General features: G+C 34.6%; 1 protein-coding gene across 1 annotated transcript; it reads left to right on the top strand.

Annotated features, from left to right (window-relative positions):
* The first annotated feature begins 7,068 nt into the window (after positions 1–7,068).
* On the top strand, positions 7,069–8,001 carry LOC140694360 (olfactory receptor 5J2-like). The gene has a single exon (XM_072957627.1). The coding sequence runs from the start codon at positions 7,069–7,071 to the stop codon at positions 7,999–8,001; it is 933 nt and encodes a 310-aa protein (XP_072813728.1).
* The last annotated feature ends 3,829 nt before the right edge of the window (positions 8,002–11,830 follow it).

The raw sequence follows: 11,830 nt of genomic DNA, 5'->3' as shown, positions 1-11,830 counted from the left end.
CAACATTCAGAAATCAAATGGATGTATGACATCTAGTAAATTCATAGGATTTAAAGTCCTAAAAATACTGTACTACTCCAGTCAAAAAGACAGATAATGAATTTTTGTGGTGTAAAGTATCAGTTGTCACTGACCATAAGAGTGTCAATGATCAGCAATCAGACACCATGGGAAACTACCAACACCCAGGTGGTAATCAAAATCGACATTCCGATCAACTCTTCTTTAATGAAGAATTGGGTTTTCTTCTCCAAACTTACATTTACTTTTTCTCTGGGTAGGGAGAATAAATGCCTTTCCTCTCTCTCTGTGATGATGCCTGAGGAAATAGCATATAATTTATTCAGATGATTAAGCCCAAATTATCTCAGTGATTTTTTTTAATTGCCTGTATGTTTACTAATTATCCAGGACATCCTATATATTCCCTAGTGAAAAAATATAAGAGACAATTTTAGGAAAGTAACAAAATAAGATAAATGATTTGTACAGTTCATGGAGACCTACATAAATGCACTCACTCCCATACAGAGTAGATGATTAAAGTAACAATGAAAAATACTTTAACATCAGCTTTATCCTAGTAAAACTGGAACAATTCAAAACTCATGATACATTTTACATGACATTATCATCATCATGTAAGATTTTTTCTTTGAATTTATTATTCAGATAAAACTATGTAGTAAGCACTGTTAAATATATATAAAGAAATTAAAACCTCATCTTTAAATGAGTGCTATACCTGCCTTGTCCTTTCATATGGTAAACCCACAATGATTGTTGTAATGCCATGTGTTACTCTAATGATTGCCTCAGCTGTAGTGTTTCTTGAGTTGAAATCCCACCACACTTGGGTAACGTTCAGTACAACCTCATTAAGAATAAAATCTAAGATACTACTTTCCTTCTCATAAGATTTCACTTATGCTGTCTCTCTATAACTTCCATAAGTAAAAGAATTGAGGGAAATTCACATACAGCTGAAGATGGATACGTTTTGAAGAATATTTTATTTGTTCCTAATACCTAAATCAAGATATATAACATTTTCAACACCAAAGACATTTCCCTGATGCTTTATATTCCCTACATCTAGACTACGCCCATCATGAGGAAATTTTCCTTATCTCTTGACTCCCCAAATAATACTGTCCTACCTCCAGCAACTGCAGCTCTGGTTTCTATCCCTAAATTAATTTTTCCCATTTCTGAATTTCAAGTAAGTAGAATCACACAATACATATTTTCAGTCTGGTTTCCTTCATTCAGTATAATGATGTGGAAGCTCATCTCTGTTGTGTTCTTATGGATACACAGTCCACTTTGCGCATATGCCACAATTCTTTATTCTCCTATTGATGGATATTTAAGTTTTGGTTTATTATGAAAAAGTCTACTATAAACATTCCTATATAAGTTTATTTATGGACAGGTGGGTTAATTTCTCTTTGTTAGATTGAAGTGAAATTTTTGGATCATAAGGTAAATGTATATTTAAGTTTATAGAAAACTTCAAGCTTTCCAAACTTATTATAGCATTTTACATTACCGATAAATATATATGAGATTCCCATTTTCTCCATCCCCATATTTGATGTAAATTATTTTTACTTTGAAATGGAAATTTGAGGAAATTATTTCATTGTGATTTTAATTTTCATTTACTTGATGACTAAATATGATGAACACTTTTCTTTGTATCTGTGGGCCATTCATGTAGCTTCTTTTAAAGTATCTAAACTTTTGCCCATTTTAATTTGGTTGTTTGTTAATCATTTTTGGGGGGAAATTTTATATGTGTGCTGGACAAAACTGCTTTTTCAGATTTTCTTCTAGAGGTTTTATCGCTTCAGTTGTTTGGCCCAGGATCCTGCAGTGATACAAAGCAGAGCTGTGCTACCACTAGGGGGCAGAAAACTCTCTCCCATCTGAGAGCTCCACGTATACAAACAGATGTGGGTAAAGGGATGGAGTAGGTAGGAGAGGCCATATAGTTAGTGAAACCCTGGCCCACGGTACACAGACTCTGATGACTGAGAAGGTAGCAGAACCAAGAACCACTCCCTGTCATCACTTTAGTTGCTTTCATTTCCTTGTACATTTGCATGTCAAGGAATTTTGGAATCTATCTTGGACATTGTAGTATCATGCTACAAAAATGTCTGAAGACTGTTATATCCTTCTTAAGAAGGTTGATTTTATTTGCTCGTTTTCTTTCATATTTTATCAGAAAATTAACATGGTTTGACTCAAACTACAAACCCTGTCTCCTGGGTGGTAATACAAATATTACTTCATATCTTTAGCTCTGTCTGGCATTCTGTAACCTGCTCCACACTTTCATGGCTCAGCGTCGGTTAACTTGACACACAGAGTATGAATCTAACATTCCCTGGCTTTCCCCTTCCTGGAATGCATCCTTTATTTTCCTTTGACTGTGTTTGTCCCCATTCTGGCTTTCCATTCCTTAGCTCAGAAAGGCAGTGTGTTATATACAAGGTTCCCATTTGGAGCAGATCAAGGCCTTTCTCAAAATAGAATTTGTAAAATGAGAAAATCTCTTGTTCCATTCATGTCTAATGCCTTTCAGAACCTGCCTGATTTTCTGTCTCCAGTGCTTTCAGGTTTGTTTTGTTCTGTATTTTCTAAGAAACTAGTTTTTTAACTGTGAGGTGGCATGTCTTAGCAAAGCTTACTTGGTCATTACCAGAAACAAATAAGGAAAAATGTATATCTCTTTGAGATTCTAAATTATGTTTTTGCCTGATATAGAATTATTGTCTGATATTTTTCCAGTGTTTTAAGAGGTTGCTCAATTTTCTTCTGCTTCTCATTAGTTTGTCACAAAGTCTGTGTTCATTCTTATCTTTTTTTTCCTGTATGTATTATTTTTAGGTCTTTCAAGTGTCTACACTTATAATGCTTTCTATTTAATCTCTTGGTAATTAAATGTGGATAATTTCTATTCTCTTATGTTCAAATTCACTAATTTATGTCTGTAATGTCTATTATGCCTTTAACAAATACACAAAAAAATATTCATATCTGATATGATATTCTGCCCTAATCACTCAATTTGGTTTCCCATCATGATTCTTCTCTTTTTAATGTTCATGTTGCCTTTGAATTCTTAGAAATGTTTATTACTATTTTAAAGTTCTTTCTGCCAATTCTATCATCTCTGGTTTTCCTGGGTCCAGAAATGATATTTTATTTTTCATAATGTTAATATTTCTTAATGTTTCATAATGTCAATTGTGCATAACATTCTCCTGCTTCTTCAACAAGCATGTAAATGTTTCTTTGGATGTTGGACATTGTGGACATTTTTCAGTTGAGTCCAGAATTTTAAATCTTTCTTCAAACACTGTTGAGCTTTGTTTTGGCAGGAAATTTATTTACTTGCAAGTCTGCTTAATCTTTTTGTGAGCTAATGTGGAGCTTTGTTAGAGTGGAGTTCAGTGCATCCTTTTCTCTGGGTCAGTTCTCTCTTCTGCTGTCTCCACTGAAAGCCCTAGAGATTCAGTGAGATTCCTGACTAAGCTCTGACAGGATGTGAATGTGTCCCAACCCTCTGTGAACTGGTAGTTTTCATCATGCAGATCCCTGGTGGCTTCTTTTCCCCTAGTAGCATTTCTTGATCTAGCGTCACAGAATATCACCTTAATAAGTAGGTGCAGTTTAGAAATCAACCAGCATCTCACGTTGATATGCAATCACTTTGTCAGCGTGGGTGTCTCCACTCCAGGACCCAGTTCCACGTGTTCCAGGCACCTCATCCCTTCCTGATCTGATTTTGTGTCTTTATCTCAATATAATTATTGTGTTCTCCATGTACCCACCATCACTCCACGTCAGGGACCAGTAATCATGTCCCTTCTCTCACAGGTCCTAGTTTTGTGCTGACAGACATCAAATATATGAAAACTCCTGTTACATGCCTTCCTCTAATTTTCCAGTTGTTTTCAGCAGCAGATTTATTAAAATTCAACATTCCAGGTACCAAGACTGACAAAACCCCTCCGTTTCCCTACCAGTCTAACTTGAGCATCTTTCCCATTTTTCCCTATAGTGATGATCCATGTTTTCCCTATGATTCATAAAAGCCTATTTCCTGTTTTAATAACAGATTTCTAGATAATCTAAGTGTCTTTGGGGGTATATTTTTATTCAATCTTTCTAAAAACAAAGATTTGATCATTCTGGTAACCCTCTTGTCTCTGGTGTGTAGCATGATGTCTAGAGTGTGGAATCCTTCAGTAAATATTGGTTTGATGAATGAAAGCCTTGAATTTACACATTTCTAGAAGTATTCTTTCCAACTTATTCTACACAGTAAGCTGAAATTAGAGATAGGTGACCTAACCATCAGAACTTGTGTTTGTGTGTGTTGTGTGTGTGTGTTGTTTTTAAAGAGTCTTTAAAAGTAACAGCATTTTCAGGTTCCTTATCTTGGACATCTGCATAAAGACAAAATTTGTAACAAACCTAGCAATGTCTAACAATTTATCACTTATGTCATTTTCTGTTCTATGGGGCAAATTCTTCTCAATTATTGTTCCTATTATATGTTACTGAATTCAAGAATCCCCTCCCCCCAGCTTGATGTTTTCTTAAATTCTTTATAGCATTTTGGTTAACTACACACTTCAGAGAGATTTATGAGTCATGGGAAAATGTAAAGTCCCTTGAGAGCAGGGTCTCTCAAAGTTTCATGCGTTGCTCTGTAACATTTAAGCTGTAAGAGCTTATTAGAGGCTGATGTAAAATGTATATGTGTATACAGTTCTCCCTTCTATCCAAATTTGTCCTCTTAGAGGGAAAAATAATACTTTAAGATTTCATTTGTTGGTTCATTGTTCTGCTTGTTGTATATTAATAGTACAGATTTACCTTCAACCCTTTTACCTGGAGGTGTCTTCAGTTACATACTGTGAATATATTGTTTTTGTTAAAAGTAAGGAAACATGGAAAAGGATATGATGTTTCTAGAGTTGAGATTTTAAATATATTCTTTTGGTAAGTTAAACTTATTTTATAAAAACTTATCTTTTTCTTTTCTTTTTAAAATGTCCTTATTATCCAAAAGTTTGTTTTAAATCAGATAGAATCATGAATGTGTAGAATATTTAATTCAATTCCATTCTGTCCATGCCACCTCTCATTCAGTTCTGTTCACAATACCACCTTAAGATTTGCAGATGGGCATCCCTGAACAAGTAATATAGTTTAATTTCTAAATTCTGTCTGGAAATCCCATCTCCTTAATTATTCTTTCAATGAACACTATTCACAATATATAATCCTTCTTTGAGAAAATTTTATTTAATTGGTACTCTAAAAAGATGAGTCAGAGAGCTAGGGGAGCATTCTAACCAACACACGTATTCCTGCGGTGATGGAAATGTTCTATAATTAGTGCCGTTCAGTACAGTGGCTACTAGCTGCAAATGGCTATTGAACACTTGAATTGGGATTAATTCAAAGAGAAGAAATTTCATCAAATTCTATTTAAATATTCACACAAAGTTACTAGCTAGTGTTTTGGATAATTCAGATGTCATGGACTAATGCTATATTTGGTTTTGAAATACCAATTGCTGAATTGCTGAATTGCTGAAAGAACTCATACATTTTGGCAAGTAAATTTTTGTAGTGTCTAAGAAGTGTATGAGAAATTGTGTGATGTAGGTGTAATTAAATTCTGTCTGAGAGAAGATAAATGACTTTACCAAAGTCATTAAATCAATAAATGACAGAAACATCTTTTAATCACAGTTTGGGCTAATGCCAACCACTTTCCTTTTGTGGCAACTGAAGTATATTAATTAAAGTAAATCAATAGAATTGACATAGATAAACCAAATTTTATCATTGTGTTTATATCTTTATTCCTAAAAATACACTTAAGTATATTAATTAAAATAAATCAATAGAATTGATGTAGATAAACCAAATTTTATCATTGTGTTTATATCTTTATTCCTAAAAATATAAATAATCTTGACTAAATACAGAATATGGGTGAGCTCTGTTTTATTTTGGATAAATATATTTTCTTAAAAAAGCAGGCTATATTAGAATAAAAAGCCTAAGTAACAAAAACTATTTAATGAATGGAAACTCTATTTAGAAAACCATAACAATTTATATAAATATAAATATAAATATATATATATATATAAAATTATATAAAGGATAAGAAAAAGTATTCCAGACCAATAAGTAACTGTGGTTATCCACATGCTACATTTTATCTTATATATGCATGTGTGTATGTGGGTATATACATACATACATTTATGTATGTATAAATATAATTGATATATTAAACAATTAAATATAGAAAATATTAGGCATGCCACTTTATAGAAACTTATACAACAGATACATAAGCATATAAGCATAATGTGCATAAGCCAAAAATCAGCATGTAATTTGTGATGTCCTCTAACTGCTCAATGCAGGCAAGATGTGGCTCTCTGTGCTCCAAGTCTCGTGGTTGAGTGACTCCTCTGATGATGTTCTTCCATAGTGCTGATAAGGAGGCATCAGAAGGGGCCAGATATTTACACACTTTTAAGAGGATCATGACATCATCTTTGGCGGTCAGGACCCCATCTCATAATCTTTGCCTATCTCTGCTTATATCATAGTGCTTTTGTGTAGTAGTTACATGTGTAATACCAGAGCTGATTTGAGATCTTCTTGTAATGCACTTCTTTTATCCCTAAAAATGAAGAGTTTTATAGAAGGCTTAAATTAAATTTTGCAAATTCTTTTCACTTGTCATCAATGTCCCTCATGCCAGGTGTCATTTTCTTATAGAGGCAGGCACTTTGGAAACAGAATTAAATTTGTGAGAGACAAAATGCATTTTCATCATTTTCTTACAGAATAGAACTGTATGTAACACACACACAAATCGAAGCAATCTAATCAAGCTCCAAGGACAGAAGCCTATAGTGTTTCTATTATCTTTTAATAATAAATACCAGATTCTCCTGTGTCCATTCTAACCTGCATGTATTTTTCACCTCAGATGTCAAGATAAAGAATCAACCAATGGCTGAAGAGAATTTTACAGTTGTCACTGAATTTATTATTTTAGGACTGACAGACAGGGCTGAACTGAAAGTTGTGCTTTTTATGTTGTTCCTGGTGATTTATGCTGTTACTTTGGTGGGGAATCTGGGCATGACCTTGTTAATCCACATCGCACCTAAGCTCCACACTCCCATGTACGTTTTCCTCAGCTGCCCTTCATTTGTGGATGCCTGCTACTCACCTGCCATAGCACCCAAGATGCTGACCAACCTCGTGGTTGTGAAGGGAACCATCTCTGCTTGCATGGCACAGCATTTATGTTTTGGGATCTTTGTGACCGCAGAAGGATTCTTGCTATTGGTAATGGCGTACGACAATTATGTCGTCATGGTGAATCCTTTGCTTTATACTATAGCCATGCCTAAGAGGAAATGTGCAGGGCTGGTCGCTGGGTCATGGATTTGTGGAATAATTAACTCATCAATACACACAGTAAGTTTGGGGAAACTGTCCTTCTGTAGGCTGAATGTTATCAACCACTTCTTCTGTAATATTCCATCACTCCTAAAGCTGTCTTGTTCTGATACCTCCATGAATGAGCTGTTGCTCTTTATCTTCTCTGGAGTCATTGCCATGGCTACCTTCTTGACTGTGATCATTTCCTACATGTTCATTGCTGTTGCTATCCTGAGGACCTGCTCAGCAGCAGGCAGACAGAAAGACTTCTCCACCTGTACCTCTCACCTGACTGCTGTGACCATATTTTTTGGTACCTTAAGCTCTAGTCACATTCAGCCCAGCTCCCAGTATTCCATAGAACAAGAGAAGATGGTTTCTGTGTTCTACACACTAGTGATTCCTATGTTAAACCCCCTGATTTACAGTCTGAGAAACAAAGAGGTAAAAGATGCTGTGAGAAGAGCCATAGAAATGAAACATTTCCCCCGATAATTTGAAATCACTGTTAACCCTATAATACTGTACCAGTTGGTTCTCACTTCAAAGACTTCCACGAATGTTAAAGCTTCTAAGGACTGCACAGATAATTTCATTCTATACACTTATTTGCCATATAAGGAGACAGCCAATAGGAGAAAGCTGTGTAATCATACAGCTGCATGAGGAAAACCACAGTGTATCACAGAGGTCTTCTTCTGGCATACTGGGTTGTGAATTTCTGAGTCAGTACACAATACAGTATTACATTTATATTTTTGGTTGTTTAGAGAAAATAATTGTAAAATAATACTTGTATTTGAAGACATAAAAATAAAGTACTTACTAAGAAAAATAATTGGTTTTCAAATTTCTACGAATATAGATATAATGTCTATAGCCAAAATCTGCCTTCACTTATTTGTGTTTTAAATGGTCTGAAGAGTGATTGTAACATTATGATAAAAAATACATATTTGATCGATCTTCATCCTCCATTTTTGTACATTGTTCCTAACATCCTTGGAATTTACTAGGTGAGGAAAACAATAAAGGTGTCTTGTTATGTTTTGAAGACATAGCTTTGCAGAAATCATGATGTTAAGTATAGTAAAATTATATATGAAATTCAACCCCCAGGTAACAAAACATCAATTCCCCGCCTCTTTAGAAGTTTTGAATTGTGTTTCTAATTTTGCGATTATTTAACATTGCTATTTTTTGTTACGTTTTGAATAAGTAGCTCTCATTTTGCCTTTAAGTGTATAGTAGACACACAACAAATAAAAAATAGACAGAACAAGTGAGTCCTCTAACTTTTTCCTTTTTTATTTTTAAAATTCTTTGGCCTGTTCTAATTTCTTTGCCCTTCCATTTATAGTTTGGAATCACCTTGTAGATTTCTCCCATTAATTAATAGGTGTTTCACATCTTAAAAATACTGTGGCTTCCAATCCATGAGCAAAATATAATTCTCCATTTACACATCTTCAGTTTGTTTCATCAGTTTTGCTGTGTTCAACAAGTAGAGCTTGATCATATTCTGTCAGATTTATAATAAAATCATGTATTTTTGGTTTTATTGTAATAATTTGTATAACTTTTGAAATTTCCAATTGTTTGTTACATATATTCAGAAATGCAGCAGAATTCTGTATGTTGGCTTTGCATACTGTGACTTTACTGTACTGAGTGATTAGTTCTAGTAACTTTTACAGTTTCATTTTCCACATAAACAATCATGCCAACTACAGATAGAGGCAATTTCACTGATTTGTTTCAAATCAGTATGTCTTTTTATTCTTTTCCTCACCTTATTCCACAGGCTGGGATCTCCATTATGATCTTTAATAGTTGTGAGAAAAACAGTCTTGCCTTTCTCCAGTTTTAGTAGGAAAATTTTTATCTTTTCATAGTTGAGTGTGCTGTTCATGTAAGATTTACTGTAGATGTCCTGTATCATTTTGCAGGGAGCCCTTAGCTGTTTCCAGATTGTTGAGAGTTTAATTTTATTTCCTACTGTAAATGCACACTGAATTTCATAAAATGCTTTTTCTGCATCAACTGAGAGAAATCAAATTTTTTTCTTTATTCTGTTGATATGATTAACTACATTATTGATATTTAAATGTTGAACTAAACTTACATCCCTAAAATAAACCTTATTTTGGTCATCATGTATTATTAATTCTATATATTGGATTAAATTTACTAATATTTTATTGAAGATTTTTTATGACTATGATCTTGAGTTTACAGATTAGCAAGCTGTATTATTCTTTTCTTGTATTGTCTTTGTCTGGTTTCAGTGTGTCAGTTATAGTGACGTCAAAAATTTTGCTGGAAAGTGACCTCTTTTCTCCTACTTCTTGGAAGAAGAAAGTATGAATTTTTTTTCATTAAATATTAGTAGAATTTTTCAATGATACCATCATTTAGCCTCTGGTTTTCTTACGAGGTTTTTCTATTAATTCAATTTTTAAAAATATATATAGCTCTAAAATCTCTCTATTACAATTTAGTGTGTTTTATACTTTCAGTCTTTCAAGGAATTTGCCTGTATGGTCTCAAATTCATGGACAAAAGTTTGTTCATAATATTTCCGTTACACTTTTGATATTTGCAGGGGAGAGATGTCAGTAACAAATTTATTTAATTTTAATCTTATGGTAGTTTATGATGAAAAAATGGGAAAATGAATATACATATATTCATGTACGACTGAAGAATTGTGCTGCACACCAGAAATTGACAGAACATTGCAAACTGACTATACCTCCATAAAAAAAGAATTATTTAATTTTAAGAGGCTCTACAGGACAGACAGAACAGCATGGATAACCCCACAGCAGAGATCTAATGACCCCTGGTTTCAGCCTCCATTGCCCCAGGACTTTTCTGTTTGAAACAAACTTGGGCACCAGAAACTAAACTGTATGCAGGAAAATCTCAGCTCACGGAAGCCACCGGCTATAGGACCTCTCAAGTTTTTCAGCTTTGTTAGTAACATAGCCTCCTCATATGCTCCATGCAGCATACAATCATGTCAACCAGACTTCCATGCATCATTTTTGGAAGCATATTTTTATTTATCTATTTTTACATATAGTCCCCACAAATTCTGTTAATTTGTAAGTTAATTCTGGAAGTGAGTTCTATCAAGTAGAGGATCGTCAGGTGTTCTGTGGACTAGAAATAACTACACAAACTAACTGTTAAGGAATTTCTTCCACTTTTTTAACTTTGACTTTTGTATTTGCTACATATTCCTTAGATATTTTTGAAATGTTTATTACATCAATTTCTATAATGTTTTCTGTACAAGTTAAAATGCTGACCATTTAATAGAGCCCAAATTATCCAATGCCAAGTTGGGATTTTGTAAACAAAAACATATTACCCATAACTACAGCCCCTCATATGTTTTATAACATTTCTTTCCCTGCACCCTGTATCTCTCAATTCTTTTTTACCTTCCTACAGTTTTTTTCTGGACACAAAGCTACTATATGTGTAACTTATCTAAAGCTAAAGGTACTACTTTCTCTAACAATGCGACCCCCAATTGTTTTTATGTTATGCGGCTTTTAGGTCAACCTCATATAATGTGTTCCTTGTGATTACTTTTTTCATAAGTTTTATTTTCATTCAGGTTATCAAGGGAAGTTACGGAGCCCCTGCTGTACCATACGGTTGCAGCACACTCAGCAAATCACATGTCAGTTAATATTGCCATGTCACTTTAACAGATTTCCCAAACCAAAGTACCCTCTTTTCCAAGATCATACATTTCTAGACCAAGAGAGTCAGTAGAGACAACTTTCAATAGACCTCAGTCTCAGTTTGTGGACACCGTTATAACCCAGCAGCGAAGGCCAGGTCCCGCCAGCTTGGGTTTCCAGTCACCAGTGTGAGAGCCTAAGCCTGACCTGTAAGTCAGACTACCTTGCAAATGACACGTCAGCCAGTCCTTCCCTCCTGAGGGCTTGCTGTGCACATTTTATTTCATCAGGTTTGTGACAGTCACAGGACAACTGCAAATTTCCTCATCAGCTTTACAAGCAGACTGTGCAACACAGCCATGTTTCCTGGATGAGAGGTCTCTCTCTGGCCTCTGCCTCTATCTGGGTAGACATGCTCTTCCTACGATGGTGAACCTCCAGGAAAACCCTTCGGATGGAGCTGGCATGAGAAGTCTGGCCCTCAAGGGCCTCGAACCTCTCTTAGTTGTGGCCAGTCAGCTTAGCCACTGAAAGTGTTGTTGCCACCGAGTATTTGCAGAAAGGAGTGACTTAATTTTAATCACACACTCCAGAGCATTATGTCACACCAGAGATTATTAGTG

The sequence above is a fragment of the Vicugna pacos genome, unplaced genomic scaffold (genome assembly GCF_048564905.1).
Source record: "Vicugna pacos unplaced genomic scaffold, VicPac4 scaffold_21, whole genome shotgun sequence".
In the NCBI taxonomy this organism is placed as follows: Eukaryota; Metazoa; Chordata; class Mammalia; order Artiodactyla; family Camelidae; genus Vicugna; species Vicugna pacos.
Note: the sequence above shows the minus strand (reverse complement) of the source record. Positions and strands in the feature narration are given on the sequence as shown.